Here is a 24,049-nt window from a genome sequence, read left to right as displayed (position 1 = left end):
CTTATCTGACGCCGTGAGAAATTCTCCTCTTACATCACGACAAATCAACACATTCTGACCAAATCTGAGGCAACAAAAAATAGAGGTTTACATTGTCTTTATCTTGATTGTGGTGGAGGCGACCTGGCTATATAATTTTGTCAAAACTAATCAAATGTATATTTAAAATGGTTGCATATTATCATGTACAAATCAGAACAATAAACTTGTTTTTAAAAAGTTGTTTAAGTATTTAACATTAAAAATACATTTAAAATATAACCATTAGAAGAATAAAAAATATACTTCTGAAAAGCTGGGGAGAGGAATAAGAAATGAGAAGTAAATCAGTTCCAGTCTTGTTTTCCCTACCAGAGAGTTCATATTTTAAGTTGATAAATCAAGGCAAAAAGCATTTTAACATTTATAAAGTCTCTATCATTGAAACAAGGTGGCATTTGTTTATGAATAGGCAGACAGACCAATGGAGCAAAAAAGAAAATCCATAGTCCCAATTATATATTTATATATACAAATTTAGTAAATGATAAAGACGGCATCTCAAATCAGAAGGGAGAAGATGAGGTTTTTAGTATGTGTTAGGGGATATTGAGATAGTCATATAGAAAAATATAAAATTGGATTTTTTCCTCACACTGCACATCAAATAAATTCCAGGTGAATGAATCAGAAAATGAAATGCAAAAAAGAAAGAAAGAAAACATACAGGTACTATAAGTAAACATAAGTGAATTCCTCTAAAACTGGTATTGGGGAAACTTTTCTCTATAGTAAATTCAGATGAAATAAAGGAAAGATTGGTTATTGACTATATAAAAGTAAAATTTGTGTTTTTTTCCCATTGTAATAAAATACCTTTAGAAAAGTAAAAGTATAACTAGCAAATTGGGAAAAAGTATTTGCAACTTATAATGCCAAAAAATTCATCCCTAATGTAAAGCATTTCTAAAAATAGTAAATAAAAATAATAGAGAAATTGACATGAAATATGAAAAGATATTTCACAGGAAAAGAAATGCAAATGGCTTTGAATTCATGAAAAATGTTCACTCTCCCTCCTAGCAAAAGGAATGTGAATGAAAATTATACCAAGGAACAAGGCCCCTTCCCACCACACCTATTCATCCTCCTACTGGGAGTACTGGCTAATGCAGTAAGATAAGAAAAGGATTAAAAGGTAGACAGGTTGAGAAGGAAGAATTAAAACTGTCTTTGTTTGCAGATGATACGATTGTCTATGCAGACAATCGAAAAGAACTGACCAAAGAGGGTGCGGGGGAAACCTCCTGGAGCCAATAAGCAGCTATAGAAAGGTTGCAGGATACAAGATTAATAGACAAAAGACAATTACTTTCCTATATACAAGCAATTCGAATGTTAAATTAACACCACAAAAAAGTGAAGGAAAGAAAAGTAGTACTTGGGTACAAATCTAACATAGTATGTACAAGATCTGTATGAGGGAAACTACAAAACTATGATAAAAGAAATCAGAGATCTAAATAAATGGAGAGCAATTTCATGTTCATGGACATTATTAAGAAATCAATTCTTCCCAACTTGAATTCTAGGTTCAATACCATACCAATCGAAATCTGGGCAAGCTGTTTTGTAGATGTTGACAAGTTGATTCTAAAGCTCACAAGGAAAAGCAAAAGACCCACAACAGCCAGCAGAGCACTGAAGAACCGAGTCAGATGGCTGACGCTGCCCAACCTACCTACGAAGCCACGGTAATCGTGATGGTGTGGTTTGGGGAAAAAAAGAGGCAAATGAACCACAGAAGAGAACAGAGAGCCCCGAAATAGATCCATGCAAATACAGTCTAGTGATCTCTGAGAAAGGAGCAGAGGCAATTCAAAAGAGAAAGGAGAATCTTACAACAAACGGTTCTCAGAACGCCTGCACCCCTACTTGTAAAAAAATTAATCTAGACAAATGTCTTACCCCTTTTCATAAAAAATTAATTCAAAGGGTTCATAGGCCTAAATGAAAATGCAAAACTGTAGAACTTCTGGAAGATAACATAGGGGGAAATCAAGGGGACCTTGGATTTTTTTTTTTTTTTTTTTTAGATACAACACCAAAATGTGATCTATGAACAAAATAATTCATATGTCATACTTGAATAAAATAAAAAACTTTTGCTCTGCGAAAGGTGCTTTTAAGAGAATGAAAAGTCAAGCCATAGGCTCGGAGAAAATATTTGCAAAATGCATATGTAACAAAGGACTTGCATCCAAAAATACACAAAGAACCCTTAAAACTCAATAGTCAGAAAACAAAAAACCCAATTACAAAATGGACAGAAGATATGAAAGACATTTCACAAAAAGAGATACAGATGGCAAATAAGCACATGCAATGATGCAGACTTCAAATTTAAACTACAACGAGTTACCCCCTATACACTCTTCAGAATCACTAAACTCTAAAATATCAACACCAAATGCCAGAGAGGACATGGAGCAACAGGAATTTTCATTCATTGCTGCTGGGAAGGCAAAAGGGCACAGCCGCTTTGAAAGACACTCTGGCAGTTTACAAAGCTAAACAGTCTCACTCTATGATACAGCAGTTGCTTTGCTAGGTATTTACACAAATGAATTGAAAACTTATGTTTACATTAAACCTGCACACGAATGTTTATTGCTGCTTTATTCATAATTGCCAAAAATTGGAAGCAGCCAAGGATCCTTCAATGGGTGAATGGATAAATAAATTGTGGCATATCCACTCAATAGAGAAATATTCAGTGATAAAAAGAAATGAGCTAACAAGCCACTAAAAGCCCTGGAATAGCTTTAAATGCATGGTGCTTTGTGAAAGAAATTAGTCTGCAAAGCTACAAACTGTGATTCCAAATGTGAGATGTTTAGCTCTAGGCAAAAGTATAGAGACAGTTAAAAGATTATTGATTGCCAGAGGCTCCGGGGGAGAGGAGAAGGATGGACAGCTGGAGCACTGGGCTTAGCGAAGCTATTCCATATGGTACAGGAATGGTGGGTCATGACGTGATGCACTTGCCAAAACCCATCCAACTGTACAACACAAAGAGCGAGCCAAATGTAAACTATGGACTTTAGCTTAAAATAATGTGTCAATATCAGTTCATCAATTGTAACAAAAGGACCCCCCCCAATGCAAGATATTAATAAGAGGGGAAACTGTTTGTGCTGGGGTGCAGGTAGTTTTCTTCATATAGATCTCTATACTTTGCATGCAATTTTTGTAAGCCTAAAACTGCTTTAAAAAAATAAAGTCTATTAATTTTAAAAGAGATAAAGGAAAACATCCTTCTGAGACACAATTTCTCAGGTTGGCAAAAATCCACAAATGTGATGACATACCTTGTTGGTGATACTTTGGGGACAGAGACACACATCACTGGTGGGGATATAAAATGGTGCAATTGAAGAGGCAGGTTTGGCCTTATTTTGAGAAATTATATATTTATTTTGTGCTTGCCCCTACAATCCTGCTACGAATCTATTCCAAAAGTACACAAGCGAAAATTCAAAAAAGACATGTGTGTGAGGCTAGTTGCTGAAGGACTATTTTGAATAACAAAAGATTAGAAATACCCCAAAGCCCACCAATAGGGGCTGGCTGGATGACTAAACTTTGGTAAACCCACCCAGTGGGCTACAGCACAATTTTCAACAGCAATATAAAAATAAAGCACATCAGCTTTGCTACTGCAAGGGGGCAGAAGGGAATCTTCTGGGGTGAGGGTTCTAAAATTGGATTGTGGTACTGCTGTGTGGCTGTACCTTTAAGGTGGGTAGCATTTACGATATATAAATTATACCTCAATGAAGCTATTCTCTAAAATCCAAAGTATCTTTAATACATGGTTGTCAAGTCATCTCTGGGATATTTATTAAATGAAATATGCAAGTGGGCAAGGAAGTGAATGCGTATATACAAATGTACAAACATATTGCTTATATATATATTTTTAATGGAAGGATAAACCCAAAATTCATAAAAAGTTACAAGGGAACAGGGTGGGGGGAAGCCAGAATTCTGAATGGTTTTTGATTTGTAGATTTGACTTTGGAGCCAAGAAAATCTTTTACAGAATTATAAAACAAAACTTAAAGTCAAAAAACAATTTTTAAAAATCTAAAGCCAAATTAAATACCAAGCTGGTAGCATAGCCACCCTAAAGACAGGAAACAAACAAACAAAAAGCAAAGCAGACCTTAGGTTGTTTTCAGTAAGCACAGCTTTGCCGACAGCATCTTAATTAGTCTGAGCCTGTCGCTCATGTCTCGTGACAAATACATAAGGTGACAGTGATGACTGGAATTTTCAGTATGGGAGAAAATGAGGCAGAGGTAAGAGTAGTTGAAGAGGTTAAGGCAAAATCTCATCACCCTGAATTTCAGTATAAATTTATGATGCATTTTCTCTCATATAAAAAAAAAGTCCTCTTTCAACTAAATAGATGTAGAAAAATGATCAACTTTGTAGCAAAAAGCACCACCAATACCAGATCGGGGTCACTAGATGCCATTTCCCACTAAAAGGACCCAGAGAGCCTTGGAGAAATGGCTGGTGCCAACGCTGGGGTAGGAAATGAACAAAAAGAGCCTGGCACTTGGCAGAGCAGAAAGCAAGAAAACTGTCAGGTTATTTCTATGGTCATGTTTCCAATTCCCAGGAGCCGGTGTGAAGAGGGGCCTACTGACCCCAGATAACTTGAATATCAATAATAAATATGGATTTAAAAAAACTATCAACCAGCGGCAACACATTGGTCTTATTCAGACCCTGATTCAAACAAAACAGTTAAAAGAAATTATGAGTCAATCAGGGACTTTTGAATACTGAATGGATGCTTGACGAAAATTTTAAATTGTTGATATTTTCGGTCAATAATGGTTTAGTGTTTTTTTTTTTTTTATGAGCCCTTGTCATTTGGAAATGGACTGACATATTTCTGGATAAAGTGATATTTGGGAATTGCTTCAAAATAATCAAGGAGGAAAGCGAGGTGGGAGAATCAATTTAAATGATGGCCACACATTGGAAATAGTTGAGGCAAAGTGATGGATCCGTGGGCGTCCATTCTTTTGACTATTGTATGTGCTTGACATTTCCAAAACAAGAAGTTTTAAAAAGTGTCCTAAGCTTATTATTTATTTATGCAGCATGTAGTAGGTATGACTTTGTCCCACAACCTTCAGGCCAAGAAGCAGCACTTTCACATTACACATTTGTTTTTGAGATTCAGATTCAATCTGCCCCAAGTCCCCAGTATTTAAGATGTGGAGAAATAGAGGGTGGGGGCTCTTCTAAGATTGGACCAGAATCCTTGGAACTTATCAGTCACCTGAAAGGAGGTGATAGGGCTCCAGTGGCGAGTGCCCGCAGATGCTCATTGTCCAAGCTGGTAGGGCCGGCTTGTTGCCTGGAGATCTGACTTGGCTCCGGCAACCCCGCTTTCCCTGCTGTTTCCCAGGGCATGGGACCTCTTTGGAGGGCCTGTCGCCTCCTGGGAGCTGGTAGGGTCTTCGGTGGCAGATCCCTGCCTAAGCTGGTCCCCTCTGCCAGCTTGGGGAAGCTCATCCTCTCATCTTAGTTGAGCACCTTCCTTCCTGCCCCCACTGGCCTTCCCCAGTGGGCCTGGACTCTAGAACACAAGTTGCAGTACTGCCCTCTTCCACAGTACAGTGCCTGCCGAATTCTGTTTTAGCCCCTGATAGTCAAAACCACTGCGGAGCCACTGAGGCAAGAGCACACAGCCTTGGGAGGTGACCCAATCCAGACCAAGTTGGTGTCCCTTACAGCTGGGACAGCAAAACACAGATTGAATCGTTAAACATGAAAATACAAAATAAGGTACAAGGGATAGACAGTGGGCTAGAATTTCAGCGTCTAATTCCTTCTCATTAACACATTTTCTAGTAAGATTTAGGAAGTGTGGGCAAATGAACCCTCTCCTCTGGGAGTTCTTGCTTCTTCCTGATCTCGGGGGGTGGTTCATGTCAGTGTGTTTATACCTACCTTATGCAATTTGCCAATAGTCTTACAATTCCACATTCTTACAAACAATTTCTTTAGAATAGTAGCTCTCTAGACCTGCAGCATTAGCACAGTCTGGCAATTTGTTACAAGGCAGATTCTCTGGCCGCCCCCGCTCCCCCCAGACCTCTTGAATCAGAAACTCGGGGGTGAGGGGACAGACCACCTGGGAAGCAAGACTTCCAAGTGACCTGATGCATGTGCAAGTTTGAACACCACGTGTCAGAAAGTCTTGGATTCCACCGGAAGGACACGGGCCCGGCTGCCTAGTGCCAGCACCAGGAAAGCGTGCGCGGTCTCGGCGTTTCGTCCATCTAATCTGAGCGCCGGGGCGGCCCGCTCTGCTGCAGACCGCTGCTCTCTTCATGGTGTTGAGGCTGCCTCGACGTTTTCTTTCCAGTCCTTCTGGAATCCGAGCTAAACTCAGATCCTTGTCCCTTGCTTTTTACAATAACCTCAGCATGTGACACAGTGGCTCAGAGTATGTTCCTTTACAAATATTTATTAAACGGATAATTGATTTATTGCATAAACTCATACAACACTTATTTTGAAGCAGATGCTGCATGTTCAACTTTATGTAGGTTTAAAAACGTGCCCTTGGAGAGCTAAACTTGATGTCTTGAAGTTGGGGGCATGTTGTACAAGACACGGATTTAGTGCCACCTGACCGTCAGCCCGGGCTTCTGGCAGCGTCCTCCCGGGAGGGGCACTCGCCCAGGCCACCACTGAGCCCTGTGGTGGGAACGCTGAGGTCTAGTTCTCTAGGAGGCTATCAAAGTGCTAAGAGCCCAAGTGCAAGCAGGGCAGTTGCCGTTCAATGCCAGGAGGTTACGACCTGGACTCTGAGGATGTGTACCTCTCCTGAATTTCTGCAGTAGGATTCAAGAACGGAAAACCCAGAATCTTCTATCTCAGTGACTGGACTACATATGAATGTGCCAGGCGTGCACCCAATTACACAGCTACCATGACATGTCTCAATTTTCACTGCATGGATTTTTGCTCCACTCTTTTGTTTGGGGGGGTGGGGATGGGCAGGCTCCGGGAATTGAACCCGCTTCTCAGGCATGGCAGGCGAGAATTCTGCCAGAGCCATCACTGCACCGCCCTTTGTTCCACTCTTTTCTAGAGAACACAAGAGGCAGGAATAAATATCTGGACATCACAGTGGAACCATCTTCCCCACAATTACAAGGTGTCCCCAACAACGGTATTTCCTAATAGGATGGGGCCACATCTCTGTCATCATTTGACTCAGAGGCCCCTTAGCAAACAGCATTCACAGAAGGCACCTGTCGGTCATGGTGTCTAAAGCACTGACTTGACCCTGCAGTCTGTGACTCTTAGTGGAGTTCTGTGAAAAACCTTGCATTGAAACTTTTCTTCACAGCCTTGAGGAAATGAAGAAAATGAGGAAGTGTACCATGTTAGGTTCACAGAGAAGAATTACATTTTCTTGTGCACCAGGCACAGCAAAATTGGCTCCCATATTTGCAAATTATGTGGACTGCCTACCACTAACATTTCTGTTTTAATACAGCCAGGTGACAAAGCTTTTGTCAAGTGCCCCCCCCCCCCCCACCAAAGGAAGAAATGAATCTTCTAAAATTCAGGTTTCTTAACCAAAGTATCAGTGAATGAAACGCATCAGAACCCCATTCCTTCGCATCCCACGAGATATTCCATTGGAACTGGGTTTCAGTTATTCTGCAGGCATCTGTCTCAAAAAAACTAGGATGTTTTAAAAAACTGAATCAAGACAATGTGTACTGAGCATGGAAAAGCCAGGTTTTGGAGACAGGCGGGGGAGGGGGTCCTGACTTAAGCCCCTCAGCTCACAAGCTCTAGGATGACCTTTAACAGGTTATTTAACTCTTAGGAGCTTCAGTACCTTCAGCCATAAGATGCAGGCAGTATATGTACCTCAAGAGATTCTAGAGGGGATTAAACGCGGTAAGCACCACGCAGTCCAACACGGCAGCTGCTAGCCACGTGTGGCTACGGGGCGCTCCAAGTTGGGGGGCGGGGAGTGAACTGAGATATGCGTGCAAAACACAGGCCAGATTTCAAAGTCTTAGTGTGAATAAATGAACATAAAATGTCCCATTTTTAAAATATAGATTACACGCCAAAATGATATTTTGAAATATATTAAGTAAAATACACTAAAATTTTTTTTAAAGTGCACAATTAATGTATGTTGTGTTTTAGACACTAGAGATTACAAAAACAATAGTTTGAGCTGCCAGGTGAATTTTGGGTTGTGCAGATCTTAAAAGCTTCCCCTGCTGCCCCCTAGCTCCTGAAAAGTATCCCAAAACTGTTGACTACATGCACTCTTAATATTCCTTTCCTGCAAGGTTAACTGTTTAAAAATTGTGATCAGACACCTGTGGGCATCAATATGGCCTGCCAACTGGAAAACTATCAAAATTATCTCCAAACTGAAAAAGAAGGAAGAAAGGACTTTGATGCTAACATTGACAGATATTGTCCACAAACTCCAGAAGCAAAGGATTGTCTGCTCTCATTGCTTGACCTTTGAAGAACATTATAAATTTGAACTTAAAATCCTAAGCAATACCTCTACCTGCTTTTTTATTGGTATCCCACTGTTTACAAAAGCTTGGAAACCTGAGATAGAATTGGATCTGGGACCACGCAGTTATTTCTCTTTGGTTACCTAGAGGTTGCCCGAACACAGAAAGCTCTCCAGGAACAAACACCTATTTTGCTACACCTGAGACGTAGCAGGACCTGCTGGTGTCTAGTGGTGGGAGAGTGTGCAGGATGCCCACCCCAGGTGGCCGTAGGCTCACGAAGAGGCAGCCCATCAGCGTAGAGAGAGGTGCACGCTAAGTGAATCTTTCAGAGAGGATAGAGAGATGGAGTGGAGGCAATGAACTACATCCACGTGTCCTAAAAAGTTCAGCTCTGTACCACTGCCTAAATACCTATTAGTGTATTGTAAAATTATTTCATGTTCACATGGAACACCAAAGCCATTTTAAGTGAACATCTACAACTTGCTCAAAATGGATTCAAAGGTGTTTTTGAATGGCACAGGTACTGTTTTTACTCTACTGCCCTCGTGAACGTATCTGGTTCACCACATCCAAGGCAGGCCACTGCTGGAACGAACCTGAAAGAATCTCTTCTATACCCCCAACAAAGCACCTGACCAGCGTGTCAAGGAGTACGGGCCTCACCAGGGATCCCACTTGCCTCTGGACAATTCTGATTGTCCTTTTCATACTAGAGGCTGATTCTATCTCCCTATGGGTTTGATACCACTTTTTCCTAGCTCTACCACTTGACACCTTACAGTGTAAGACTTAGGAATCCCTCCTGCATTTGATTTCTTTCCAAATTAATTTAAGCCAGCAAATGGCCACCCAGTGTCTCCTCTTCTACAATGACAGGATATATGTAAAATTTCCTAGCACAATGGCTGGTGTCTGGCAAAAAACACACAACATGTCTGCTTTTGTTATCATTAATAAACCCAAACCAGGACTGATTAAGATTAGTTGAGTGATTTCAAGAGGTTTATAATTACTTTCATTATTTTTGTCACCCTTCCTTTCAACCAATCTTTTTGGAGGTAGTTTGGAGCCCTTTCCAGCTGGGTCCCACTCCTGTGAAGAGGCCAAAGAGTATTCAGATATGACCCAACAATGATGAGGCAGAGGCAGTTCAATAGTTTTGGTAGCCACATTGCTATTTCAGCTTTAAAACTTTTTAAAATAAAAGTTATGCTTTTAATATTTTTTCTGATGCACTCTTGCAAAAGGCTCTGGTTGGCATTTACACCATGCAGTTTAATGGTACCCCTTAAAACAGCTTCCCTTCACCTCCCCAGAGGACCATACCTTAGACCATGCTCAGTACAAAGTGGTTGCTCAATTTTTGGCTGACCCAAATGCCACCAAGTTCCAAGAAGTTCACTAGTGACCACACTTACTCAATGCTGTACAAGTTTGGGGCATGGGAAGGGGGAAGCAGTTAGAAGACTTTCCAGGAGCAGCACTGAGGAAATGTCCTCAGTACCAGTAAGATACATAGATGTCAAAAGGACAAGGCCCTTTTGAGATGGGTCATTTGTATGTATGTGGTTGTCCAGAACGAGAAAAAGTTACCTTCAAAGTTACATTTGAAGCTGTCACATACTCCAGAAAAGCATGTTCTTCTAGTTAATCCATTCTTGTTGGTATGGATCCATCGTAGGTGGGACTTTTTGATGAGGCTACTCTCAGTTACGGAGCGGCCCACCTCACTCAAGAAGGGTCTTAATCCTACTACTGGAATCTTTTATAAGACAATGAAATTCAGCCAAAAAGGAAAAGCCATGGAAGCAAGAAATTGCAAGCACTGAAATCTGGAAAAGAAGGGAGAGACCAGCAGAAACCGTCATGTGCCTTGCAAACTGGAAGAGGAGCCAAGGACCAGCAGCAGCTGGTCTTCTGGAAAAAAGCAGTGCTGCATAATGTCTTGAATGGACATTTTCATGGCCTCAAAACTGTAAGCTACTACATTCTCATTGTTTAATCCAAAACCATTTCATGGCACCTGCTTTAAGCAGCTCAGTTCAGTTTCCTAGCGGAGCAAGACCTGTTTTTTATGTACTATCCCATGGAGCAGCATGCTTCTTAGAGGGGACAGTGTGAGTACCTTGGTCTGGACTTGTCAACAACTGAGAGCCTCCCACAAGGCTCACCCTTCTCTGGGTTAGAGGTTTAATGTCCACTTCCAGAATGACCCCACATCCCCAAACCTGACTTTCTTTAACTGACCTATCATAAGCCTAATGTTTAGCATCAAGATCATTGGGGAGGGAGGTGAGGGCTCAAACTGAAAATGTACTCAGGTAGGAATCTGAGGCAGTTCTGGTTTTGGAGGCTTTTTCCCTTAAGGGGTGCAACATTATCGCAACAGCTTTGAACAAGGCTGGGTAAGGTAGTTGGCCCTAAACCTGAAAGGATTAAGAATCAAGGATGATGGAAGTATCAAGTGTTCAGGGACTAAGATGCATGAAACTTACTCTCAAATGTCTAGTGGATGGACGGGTGGAATATTAAAAATATGGCAAAATGTTTAAAATTGGCAAGTCTAGGTTTCTGGGTAGGGGGTATATTAGAGTTCTCTGTATTGCTTTTATATTATTTTTGCAATTGTCCTATAAAGTTGGAATTACGTCCAAGTGTCAAAAAAATAAGGGTAACAATAAAAAGAAATGATGTACTGATACATGCTGTAACATGAACCCTGAAAACATCACGCTGAGTGGAAGATGCCAGACACAAAGGACCACACAGTGTACTGATTCAATTTCTATGAAATGTCTCTTTCTATGACAGGTCCTCACCCCTGGACTGAAGGACTGTGGCTAGGAATAGAGAGTGTAGGCCATCTTCTTGGACTAATGAAAATGATCTAAAATCGTGGTCACGCGTAACTGTGAATATAATAAGTCAGCGAACTGTACCCTTTAAAAGGATAAATACTACAGTATGCCCAAACTATTAAGAGTCAAGGAGGTACTTCATATCATCTGTGGAAAACTTGTTTAATGTCATCTCCTAATGGTTGCAGTTAAGACCGGCTTCCAAACAAACTTAAGGCAGCAGGACTGCCTGCTCAAGCCCACTGCCATTCCACCACAGAGCTTCACACGTAGTAGGCACACTGCCAGAATTTTACAACCTGGATCAAAACAGAACCAAGAAATTTGTGTCATTTTGTGCTGACACATCTAATTCAAATTTCCCACACCCAAGCCCACTAGGTGAAAGAAGTCAAGACTCAAGAGTCTAGTGTGGGTGAAGCGTCACACCCTCCTGGGGCCTGGCTAGGTCACTGTACTTGCTCACGATCTCACACGCACAGGAGCTGGGCTTTGTCTTGGATTGACAACAGGGTTTTAACTTCATGCTATTTCACTACCAGAAGTTCTGTGATCACAACATCCTTGGTGTTTCTGAGGAGCACAGCACATAGTTAAAATCTATTAAACATTTGTTTAATCTGAGAAACAATCTCAGTTTGTTTGCAGGCCTTGTATTCAGGTGGAAAATAAAACAAGTCACCAGGAAACAGGACACGATAAAATGGGTTGACTGCAACAGAGAAGTTAGGCATGTATGGAACAAATCCGGGACTGTTTCAAGAGAATTGTGAAACAATGATTAAGATATAATTAACCTTAAAATGAAGAGGGAGATAGACCAGGTCTGAGAAACTATAATATTTAAGCACATATCCATTTCCTATACACAACATAACCCCTAGGGTGAGGTGTGGGCACTGCTGTTGTTTTAGCGGTGGTGGGTGCGAGAGCGAGCAGCTGTTCTGCCGCGTTCTCTAAGTGCTTCCTAGGCACAGAGCTGTATGGACTGATTTTTTCCTCAAAGTGAATTCCCAACCAGTGCAGAGGAAAATTGGGACAGGAAGAATAAATGGCAGTCTCAAGAAAAACAGAATTCTACCAGATTTTTAAATTTCTAATCACTCTATGTTGGAACACATATGATGTAGGAAAAGAAAGAAACTTACTCAACCGGTGGCTTAATTTCGCCTTAGAAAAATCGTTTACTATTATGAAGCACCAGGGGATTTATTAACATCCTTGAATTGATGACAGCATCGCATGGGTTTGGGAGCAGACAGACATGGCTATCCTTCTCCAGCAGTGCAGACTTTAGGGAAAGGTGCCTAACCTGTGGGTTCTCAGATCTGCCAAACAGGGATCTTACCTACTTACCTATAACAGACCTGTCGGGGAATCAAGGGGGACACAACCCAAAGACCTATCCATAATGTCCTAACATGGAAGGAGAGCTGATTATGAGGGCTAAACTAGTATTTATGAGGCAAATTGAGAAAGGGCTATTATAATTGTCCTAATTAGATACAGACATCCTGCTATTTCATTTTTAAATCCAATTCAGACTTGCAAAAATACCATCGTGTATCTTTTGGGATCTGCCCTCTCCGCTTTGGCTTCAGGGACACGCCAAAGGAGAATTCGTCACCTACTTCATCATCTCTGAAATCTTTGGACAGACATTTGCAACTTCCATACCCTGTGCCTGGTGATCTCCTGGGCAAGCTGTTATTATGTGAAAAGGCAGGATCCAGCAGTTGGCCACTCTGCGGGGGCAGCACAGGGAAGAAGTGAGCCTAGGACAAACGGATCCTCACAGGGTACAGGCATTCTGAAGGATCAGAACATATTTAAAACTCATGCCACATAAAATAGGTGTCATTTTTATTTTTATTTAAGGGGGAAGGGGGGGTTTCAACAGTAATTTTCATAATACACAGAAGACAAGTTAGCACTGGAAAAAAAAAGGGGGGGTTTTCAGTGTGTACTTGCCACCAGTCTGCTTTGCAGGTATATGATTAGTAAATTTAACGCAGTTTGTCATTTGTATTACTATTTAACAAACTTATAATCAGCGTATTCAGGGATTATGAATCACCAAAAGTGTACTATGACTAGGATAAAAACCTAAATAACCCATTAAATACCACTTAAAAACAAAACCATAAATACGTGAGGCATATTAGTGTAACAAAACCATTTTTGTAAACATTTTCTCCAACATGTGCATGAGAAAAACGCAAGAACACTGCACTCCATACAGAAAGGGTTACACTGATTTAGAGACAGAAAGGTATTATTTATTAAAGCTCTGATTAAACCTAGAGACGTATTTGTACTTTAGATCTTAAGAACACTGCTACAAGAGCTCAATGTTCCATATATAATGGTGCTGAATACTGTTTGCTTTTGTAATTTTGCCCTCTTGGCACTTCTGTGAAGTCACTATCCTGTAAAAGCTGGAAAAAGTTAATGATTCTCTAAAATAATCTGAAATTTCAACAGCTCACAATATTTGACGGAGAAACCTAACTGGGCATCTGCAGCAAGCTATGGCGAGAAAATCTGGTTTCCAAGACAGTGAGTTTAAGAAGGAGCAAGGAGCACAAGAGCCGAGCAGAGGCCACACCAGGGTCCCAACACGTTAGGACAAATGGTCGCAGGACTCCCAGAGAACCAACCCAGCAACAGATTCAATTAAGTTCAACCCAAGCACCATAAGAGTGACAACTGAGCATGTGGTGCTGTGCAAAGGAATGGCACACAAATTCTTGCTTAAGGTCAAATCCCATTACTGTGTCCTCTTTAGGGCAAGATAACACCATTCGCATTATTTGCCTACCATCTTTGGACTTACAGACATTGAACTTCAAGTCTGTGGAGATAAAAGACAATGATACCACATTACCCACCCCGTCCCTTACTGGTAACGATTTTAGTTATGGTTGCAAAGACAGCAGCCCACCTCTTACTTCTCTCTAAAGCTATGGGATGAGAAGGCCCTGCTCTTTTTCCTCTTGGCAGGCACACCATGTATTTTCCCCATAGCCCATTTCATCTTAGCAAAAGCTGAAAGACATTTAGAAAAAATCACCAGCCGGGATTTGTATCTGACTGAGGTCCTGTGATAATGGAATCTGGCTTCTCTCAAGTCTCTTCCAAGGGAAGTGAGATTATCTCTCCAACCTTCTCTACATTAATTACAAGTTAGTTGAAAAGACTTCGTTCTTTCAGCTTTGACCATCAGCACTACTCCAAAATCACAGGCATGAAAATAAACGATTTCCATCTCTTTGTCCCTCCAAAAGAAAGTAATGCTTTCCCAGTTTATCTTAGTCTCTAAAGGTATGTAGCAATCAACTGTTAAATTGAATTTGTGAGTATATGTACTTTTCACTAGATTGTTGTAGCTCAGAGAACGTCTGGCAAAACTGCTAGGAAAGGGAACGCAGTCAGAAAGGATGCCAGAGGGAAAGAGAAAGCCAGGCATGCCTTGGCAAACAGGTGCAAATGACTGTTACATTTTTTTTTGGTGGGATAGGGGAAGGGAAGGGAGGAAATAGAGGAAAATCCTCTGTTTTCATGCTGCAAGAGAAAATTAATCAAAGGGGAAAGATTAAACCTATGAAACACCAAGCTATTTGGTGAATGAAACACTATTTGGTGAATGAGCAGCTTGAAGCAGCTGCTGTGTAATGCTCCCCCTCAAAACGCAGTCAAGAGGAAAAGTAAATTGGCAGAACCACGATACTACGCATTGTTGCTTTACCAAGATATTGATATATTCAAAGGAACTGAGTAATGACCATGAAGCCATTAAACAAATTATTACTCAAGACATTTATTACAAATGTCACGAACATATTCAAAAAGTAAAACTGGTTTAAAAAACAGAGAACAAGAGACCAAGTCAGAGAAAGAGAAAAGCCAGGGCTTGGATATTATGCCTAAAACATAAGAAGATGCCGTTTTATGAAAAAGCTGTATTAACTACATTCTTAAAACCATTTTAGTGCATTGCATTTTTAGAAAAAAGAAACAGCCCCCCCACCCCACCCCAAAAGGGTTCCTACAACACTGAAAAGTTTGTATAACTATTCTAATGTGACCACTTGTCTGCTAACAAACCCCAAATTGAGAACAATGAGACCCCATGTGTTGTAGGCTGCAGTTGCCCACTAACCATTAAGGGCAAATCTGGTAAAAATGAAGCATTATGCCTTCTAAGAGAAAGCAAACCGCATCATAAAGCCATAGGCTATTTCTCCATCTTCACGGGCAATTTTTCTTGTTCTTGCTGAAACTTGTGATGAAATAACAGTAAAACTTCAATCTGATCGTTTTGGTATTAAGATTAAATTAGCATTAATGTTTTCCTCCAAAAACATACTAAACCACCTCTTAATGCATTAAAAACAATGAGGTAGGCAAAAAATAAAATAAAATAAACATGTGGTTTGGGAATTTTTTTCTGCAAGTACAGACTGGGGCAAAACTGTTGTTGCACTTCTAGGTTTAAACAAAAATTAAACCTTTAACTGAGGCAGTGCTAATACTGTGACACAACAAAATTCTGGCCATTATACAAAATGCACACATTTTCTTTTCTTCTCTTCTTTTTTAGAACCATCTGCACATGATTTAGGAAAACCTGGTACACAGAAAAATGACTGAGTTCTTGGCCAGGTCAATCAAAACAAAAATCCAAAAGAAAAGAAACAAAATGGGACCCCTTAACCCACCCCACCCAAGCCCCACCCACAAAAAAAGTTATCCTAGTAACTGTGTCTTTCACATTTTATAAATATTAACTTCTTAAACCTGCACCTTCCTCTTTTGTCCACATATTGTCACATTACAAAAAAGAAATGTCAATTAAATACATTGTTAATGTTACTATATTAAATCTGCTCTCTGCTTCAGCAAGCTGCTGCTTCTACCAACAGGTCTCACCTCCTTGTGCCCACTTCCAATAAAACCAACAGCATGTTCATAGTCTCCACCTTCAGACACCGTAAGACAGAGTCATTCAGAGACAAGGAATTCTGGAGCTGAAGGAAAGGTGTTTGCTCTCTAGTCTGATGCTCAACCCCACACACAGATAGCACCTGATGGGAGGATTGGAACAGCACCAGCTGCACTGCAGCCTTGGTTTACTTTTGAGTAGGGAAAAGAGGAGAATGGGGTGATAAAATGGTTAAGAGAGGGGCAGGAAGGAGAGGAGAGAAAGAACCCAACGCGCAACATCTGCACACACAGCTGTCCTGGACTGCGCGGTGCAGCTTGAGCTCCAGTTCAAGGAATTCCAAGTTCTCAGGATCCTGAAGACTCTGGAGGCTGGTAATCCTCTGTCCGTACTGCTTCTACCAGCTCAGAAGAGAAGTCCTGCCTAAGGTCATGAAATAAACCTGACTGCTGCCACCAGACCGGACAGAGGCAAAAAATACCTGTGAGAGCAAAAGAGAAAGTTGAGGGAGGGCTTAACAAGGGAAGAAGACACGTTTCCTTGGCAGCAAAGCTCCCCCCAGTTTCCAAGTCAGGCCACCTAAAGCTACACTCAACCTCGAAACCACCAAGTGCAGGAAGCACAAAACGTCAAGGAGGCTCTTTGAAAGAAAATCTGGGATGAAGTGAATTTATGATTTATAAGAAGTGACCATTTGTAGCCAATTTTTATTACAACTGAGAAGCAGAACTCTGGGTAGGTTGCCAAAAAAAAACACACAAAAAATTGATTTTCTGAAACTGAGTTCATTCCTTCCACACCCACTGTTAATGTTTTTAAAAAGATTAATGTATTTGGAAACTTAAATGAGCAATGGGGAAGACTCTTCAGCAACCTAATTTTCTCTTTAAAAAAAATTAAGTTAAAAAGTATCAGCCACTTTATATGACTGTATCATCAAAATAATAGACTTTATTTTCACAACACACGACTGATAAACATTTTAATGTGTGCGGTTCAAAGAACAAAATTGTTATGGCTACATTAAATGCACTTCAGAAAATGTAAGCCAAAAAGCTTACATCATGGAAGTTGCATGGATTTTCAAAGGTAACAGATTTTGGAGAAACTATGTTGGATAAAAAAAACTGTAGACCCATGAGCACAGAAGACATGGAGCCACAGGAGAAGAGGGCTGGCAGTGCTGGTGCGTTTGCGCTGGGTGTGAGGCCAGGAAGGCAGCAGACAGCCGCCAAGGGGAGCTGTGCAGCTCTTCTTTACCACCTCAAACATATGTTTCATCTGAAGAGTCACCTGCAGGCTGGCTGCTAGGACACTTAATGTATTTCAATCTGAGGCAAGGGACAAACATTTTTAAAAGGCAAGTTTCTACGGTCGTATGCTGAGCCTCAGGTTGTCAGACATGCCTCTCCCCCGCTGGACAGAAGGGAAAGCTGCGCTTGGTGGAGACCAACGCCACACATGGCGCCCCTCCCAAAGCAGGCCGGGATGCGGCAGTAACCCTGGCCATGCACATGCTCCATTCAAGGCTGGCCTGGGAAGAGGCTCCCAGGGAGTGAGTAGCCTCTGGAAGACAGGGATGTGGTTAGTTATGAAATACAAGGATTTTAATTGGGGCTTTGGCACTCTAGGGTTTCAGCTGCAGAAGGTGCTAGTACTTTTGCATAAAGTGATTTACACCATTGGGTATTACTGACATGAAATTACTATGCTACTCAACAGGTAGACTAACAAAATAAGTAGTATCTTTCTGATGCACACCAGGGGGAATAATTTTTACTTTACTCAAATTGGCTGTGTGGTTCCTTCCACTCACAAGAGAACCTCATCCATCTAACTGGCAGCTTAACCTTTCCTATCTTTAAACCAAACAGCCTAGACAGGTCATCCAATAGGGTTAAAAAAAAATTCAAGAAACCCAATATATGATAATTTCTTTAGAGACAATTACCTCTCTTCCCTCATGGCAAAAACAAAATACAATATACTCTGACTTGTTATAAACATGTCTAAAAGTGACTTCTAAGAAGTGTTTTGATGAATTTATTTCAGAATCTATAAAACACTCAAGGAAAGGCTTCACCAAACTCCACAGAAAATGAAACACTGCTCAAAGACAGTCACAAGTAAAAAGAAACCATTACCTTGTCATTGCGTTCACACAGGAATTTTAGTCTCTGAGCCCTTTTGTGCATAAACACACCATCCAAGTGACCAGTCTCCACTGATCGGATCTCTATGGCCTTCTCTCCCCAGCCCATAGTCTGATTGGATCGAATATATGCTTTGGGAGAGGGAAAGAAAACATGTATTTGTTAATGAAACGGCTATAAAACGATGAGCTTCTGTCAGACGCATGCACAGAAACTGAGCGCACTGGGATTCTTCTAAGGGGACTTGACTACCGTTGCCTTTGTAACCTCCTGCCCTACCCTAGGGACTGGTGATCTGAATCAGTGGCCGAGTCTATCACTAATTTCACGAGGCATTTCATGCTTACCTTGAGAAATGAGCCACTGAGCTTATAGTTTAGCGTATTTATTTTCATCGAACTTGTCATAAAGGAAGGAAATGATGAGTAGACAGAGATAGTGACTTTAATTGCAAAAAAAAACCTCACCACCACCAACAAAATAGTTTGGGGATTTAAAACTCAGAAGCCAAGAAAATTTCCAATAGCCTATTTTCTTTATTCCTAAATGCAAACCAGGTCAACCTAACCAGCTGTGTTTCTAGTCATGGCTCCATCACTTCTCAGAGCAAACCACTGACTTAACTTTCTCTGTCTTCCTTTACTTTCCACAAATCAGTTACAACAAAACATCTGTCCTATTTATCATGGATGTCTTAAGGATTAAGTAAAGTATCATAATCATGGTTTTTTTTTAAGTATAAAATACTTGCTTGGATTTTGTCCTAAAATAGTTTACAACCTAACTTCTACTGTCCTACCAAATTCCCTCTGTTCAATGGCTAGACATTTGAACATCATGCAATATTAGTATGATAGATACATGCAATTTTAAAGAAGCCTCCACTTTCACAAATGCTGCCTTTCCCCCTGAGCCATACCTACCTACAGAGGTTGGCATCTCTCCCCACTGCAGAACCACATCCTTGGTGATCCTTCCATACGTATTCACATAAACCCCCTCGTCTTCGTAGCACACCAGAAGCTCCATTCCGTCAGTGTTGGGGAGGATGATGATGGCATGGGGTTTGATGCTGCACTGGATCTAGAGAAGAGGAGCGAAGTACAAAGAAGGATGCATGTTATGGGCCTGGAAGACTGTCCTGTTTGAATACACCAGTACCCGGCGATAAATACAACAATTGGATGTTATTTTGGAGAACCCATGTCATATATATATCTCAAAGTGTATCTGTTATGACCCAAGTTTTCTGAGACTCCTGGAATATATTGGAATTGTGGGCCCCATTTGACAAGCAATGTTCCTAGAACCACCCCAAACCCAGGGACATTCTGGCCTACCAGCAAGTGCCCCAAATCCATCCCATGTTAGTCGAAGCAAGAGCTAAAAAGTTTTTGGAAGGGTTTCTCAGAACCTTGAGATTGAACTTTCACTTCAGAGCACGGAGCTACTGAAAATGGTACAACATTTAAATACTCACCCCCACACGAAGGGGAAGTGAGGAATGCCTGCTTCTGTTAGTTCACTAAGCAGAGTAAAGAAAAAAGTCAAAACAAAATGAAGCCAGTCAACCAACCATAGAGTGTGGGTTCTTTCTTACGTGTGTTGGTAGATAAATGTCATAGACTGATCCTGAATCCACATCAACAGCATGGAAGCCAGCACAGGATCCATAGATCACTTTCAACCTCTGGCCTTCCTCAACGGTGAGATCCACCAGTAATGGCTTATGTACCAATTCTCCAAACGACTACAAAGAAGTATTGAGATAGAAGCAGCAAGATGACATAGTACTTATTTCCCAAAAATCCAACTAGCTGCAAGGTGCTCACTTAATTACTGAGCCACACTAGCAACCACTACGATAAACAAGACGACTCTGTAAAATAAGGGTTTTTTTAGGCCTTTGCCTGTGAATCAGCATCTGGAAGATACTTCTTCCAGAAACCATGCCTTCAATTCCTCTTACCCAGGCCAGGAATTCCGCCCTGTTGTTTAATGTTCTGCTCTTTGTCTCAATTGGAAAAATGTCTAAAATGAAATAGTGAGGATTTCTGCAGCACACGATCCAACTAGTCAAATGCAGACAATGGAGACAGGAGGAGTTCTACAAGCCACATACAGAGAATCTTATCTGCATGATCACTGTCATGCTTTTGAGCTATAGAGACTTCCATTTTCATTTCTCGACTAAAATAATGCGGTGCTGAAAGCTAATATGGACTGCTGGAATAGTGCGCGACGCACTGGAAAACCTCTATTGCTTGATATCAATACCCACAGCTCACAAGACTGGGGCCATGATGAAACAGAGTGGAATTATATAGCATTTATGAAAGCAATAAGGGTGGTACTGGTACATGAAAGATAGTAAGTCCAGAACACAAAAGATAATTTGTAGTTTCCAAGCAATTATTTGGAGTAAAAAACAGGTGGATTAAAAAAAAAAAACAACAACAACAAATATGGTAACCCCTATCTTGCTCCACTGGGTAATCATGCAATCTAATATACAAGTTTTCCAAGTAACTGAAGCTTACCCTTTTAATAAAACCTGAAAAGAAACCCAAAATAAGAAACAAAATCATTGATAGAAAATACTTAGTTTCTTGCCGTGCACTAAAAGGGTCATAAGGGATATGCTTAAGATTTTATGTCTAGTACTAGAAAGGATGCTTATTAAGTTATTTAAAATATCTAGTGTCATAATAATTGCATTTTTAATTTAAAATTTCATATTTGTATTTAGCACACACTCTAATTATAAAAAATAAAGTTTTTTCTACGTTTTTTTTCTTTAAACAAAATGGATCATACCATACATATTTTTAGCTTGCTATGCTTTTGCCAAACATAAAATTCACAATCCTCATGTTATTAAGTATTTCTGTAACTGAAGTCTAATAAGTACTCTATCGTACAGATACACTCTACAAATGTCTACTGTTAGACACAATGAACAAAAATTTAAAAAAAGATCAAAATATTTATACACATTCAGACAGAAGGTCCAGGTCTGCTGTGTAATGGAAAGCAGAGGTGGTAGTATTTTTCTCCTCTCCTCTATTCTCATAATGGCACAATAATCAAAGTGTCTGCTCAACATTCAGTTCTCTCCTTCTTAGAAAGCAGATATTAAGCAAATTACATTTAAAACAAATGAAAATAGATCCCAAGAAAGAACCTTTCTTCATGCTGTATTACCACATAGCTTTCACAATATCAAATCTAACCGTTCTGAGTTTTAAGATGTATTCTTCAGCTATGGGTTGCAGTTTGTATGATTGATGCTACTTTCAAATGTATGTTGTTGTTACCTTAAAGGCCATAAACTTGTGATATGGCTTGGGTGCCCATGCGTAGACCTCCACAGAACTTTTCAAAGCAATTACCAGAAATTTTATTCTTTCATATTTTACTGGAAAAAAAAAAAAGGAGAAAGAGGGAGAGAGCACAGGTCAGTATCAACACAGAACTCTTTTAGGTGTCTTCTGCAAACTTTAGAAATACTACTTCTATTTATTCTTCAAACATGGGAAATGGCTCGTTAACCTGATAACTCTCCTTGCAAAATGCTACATATTGTCACTGTTAAAGTAAATAATTGATATAACCATTAATACAGCACTATCAGAATTGTTTATGACGATGGAATTTTCTGCGATGATGGAAATGTTCTCTGTGTGATATGTAGGCGCTAGGGCTAGGTGGCTCTTGAATACCTGAAACATAACTACTTCAACTGAGGAGCTAAATTTTAATTTTAATCAATTTAAATTTAAACAGTCCCTGTGCTTGGGGGCTACCATATCATACAGTACAGGTCTAAATAAACTGGGGGAAAAATGTTCTCAAAGCATAAAGATAATGACTAAGTTATATTACACACTTATCTTCAGAAAGTGCTTGAGATTCTTTCTGCAGGAACTATGCCTGAAGGAGAGTCTGTCAGTGCAGTCTAACACATCTGCCTCTCACTCCCCCTGGAGGATATAACCTGTTCATGTACATCTCAGTTGTCAGGAGTTATTTCACCAAATTTAAATTTAGCCTTAGATGATTTTGATTATGCCTCAACAAATAAAAATGTTTCATGTAAACACATAACACAAAAAATCATCCTGATCTCAAAATCTATTTCAAGAACAACCAGGACTGCTTTCCAGTGTCATACAAGAACCACTGTGGACGAATACTAGGGTGGTTTGCGCAGTCCTTATTAACCAGTTAGCTGAAGGTTGTCACGACATTAACAGGAAGCAACGTAGGTGGCAGTGTCCTGTAAGCAGAGGAAGTGACTCCGATATGTACTTTCAGAAGCATGGAAAAAAGAAAACACGCAAACAGAAATCAATATTGAGTAGGCATCTAACTAAATCAGTCTTAGGTATGCAGACTTTCTTCTGTTAGAGCATGTACCCCCTCCCACAAAACTTTAACTTGGCTACGCTTCATTATTTCTTCTTATTTTTCTATGATTAACACCAGCACTTTTTTCCCATATGCAAAAATTTTGTTTTGTGAGCTTTTATGAGAATCACTGCATGCATAAAGAAAAACAGCAGCACTGCCAAGAAACACTAGCCAACCAGCCTCATCTATGAGATGTGAAGAAGTACTTAATTCAAAATGACCAGTCACTGCTCTCCAGGCATTCCACCAGTGACTCCGGTAAACATGTCGTCCATCCCTGTTTCTTCTCCCAGGGTCTACACTAGTTCACCAAATGGGACCAGGCCGAGCGTGAGCAGGAATCCGAGGTGCCTGGCTTTCACTCGGCAAGGCTTTCCCCCCAAAAGTTATTTTGAACCATGTCTTAGAGGGAGGAAATGTGGAATGGTCACAATAAGGGGGGAAAACGTTCTCCCACAAGATGGACTGGTGTGGAGTGAGAATGCAGACAGCCAGAGCGGGATGGACAAACTATAGATTATGCTTTCAAGGTGTAGGGAAGGTGGTAAGACAAAGACCAGAAGACAGTTCAGAAACAAAATATTAGAAACAAACCACAGATATCAGAAACAAGTTCATCAAAAGCTTCAAAGAATATGTGAATTTTCAATGGAACACCGACCAAACTGTGGAAAACAAGACCCTTCTGGGCCTCCTCGAACTCACCAACTTTATAGTGCACACATCCTTCCAAATCCCCGACGGTCGTCCACCCCTGCTTCTTCTCCACTTCCGGATCATTATGAAGGATTTTATTTCTTAGCCAGGATAAATAGTAGACCCGTAACTTATCTTTTTTGCCTAGCAAAATAAATACAGATATTTTAAACGCACACTCAAAAATAGGTATCATCATTTGTAACAATAGTAACCAAAAGAAACTTCGACAAATATTATTTCACAAAAGGAACCATTTCATATTGAAATTATATTATAAACTCAATTCAAGTTATGCAGATGGACCTTTAAACTCCTACAGAATTGTCACTGGGTGCAGGCCTGAGTTGGAGGGAAGATTTTAAAAGAATTAAGAACTCATAAAGTCAAATAGTATCAACA

At 40.4% G+C, this 24,049-nt stretch overlaps 1 protein-coding gene across 50 annotated transcripts in view; it reads right to left on the bottom strand.

Annotated features, from left to right (window-relative positions):
* Nucleotides 1-13,291: 13,291 nt before the first annotated feature.
* Nucleotides 13,292-24,049, bottom strand: part of MAP4K4 (mitogen-activated protein kinase kinase kinase kinase 4) — a 200,712-nt gene continuing 189,954 nt past the window's right edge. For 26 of the 50 annotated variants that reach the window (XM_077133913.1, XM_077133923.1, XM_077133949.1 and 23 more), the window contains 6 exons: nt 23,657-23,791; nt 21,856-21,956; nt 20,139-20,288; nt 19,462-19,621; nt 18,530-18,669; nt 13,292-16,866 (listed from right to left, as the gene is read on the bottom strand). In XM_077133913.1, coding sequence (XP_076990028.1) covers nt 16,783-16,866; nt 18,530-18,669; nt 19,462-19,621; nt 20,139-20,288; nt 21,856-21,956; nt 23,657-23,791 — 770 coding nt within the window. In that variant the 3' untranslated portion in view covers nt 13,292-16,782. Of the gene's footprint in view, nt 16,867-18,529; nt 18,670-19,461; nt 19,622-20,114; nt 20,289-21,855; nt 21,957-23,656; nt 23,792-24,049 lie in introns of all 50 variants that reach the window. The other 24 variants (XM_077133910.1, XM_077133922.1, XM_077133911.1 and 21 more) reach the window with 1 other exon arrangement.

Source organism: Tamandua tetradactyla, chromosome 17, assembly GCF_023851605.1.
Source record: "Tamandua tetradactyla isolate mTamTet1 chromosome 17, mTamTet1.pri, whole genome shotgun sequence".
In the NCBI taxonomy this organism is placed as follows: Eukaryota; Metazoa; Chordata; class Mammalia; order Pilosa; family Myrmecophagidae; genus Tamandua; species Tamandua tetradactyla.
This window is presented reverse-complemented; position numbering and strand designations above follow the sequence as displayed.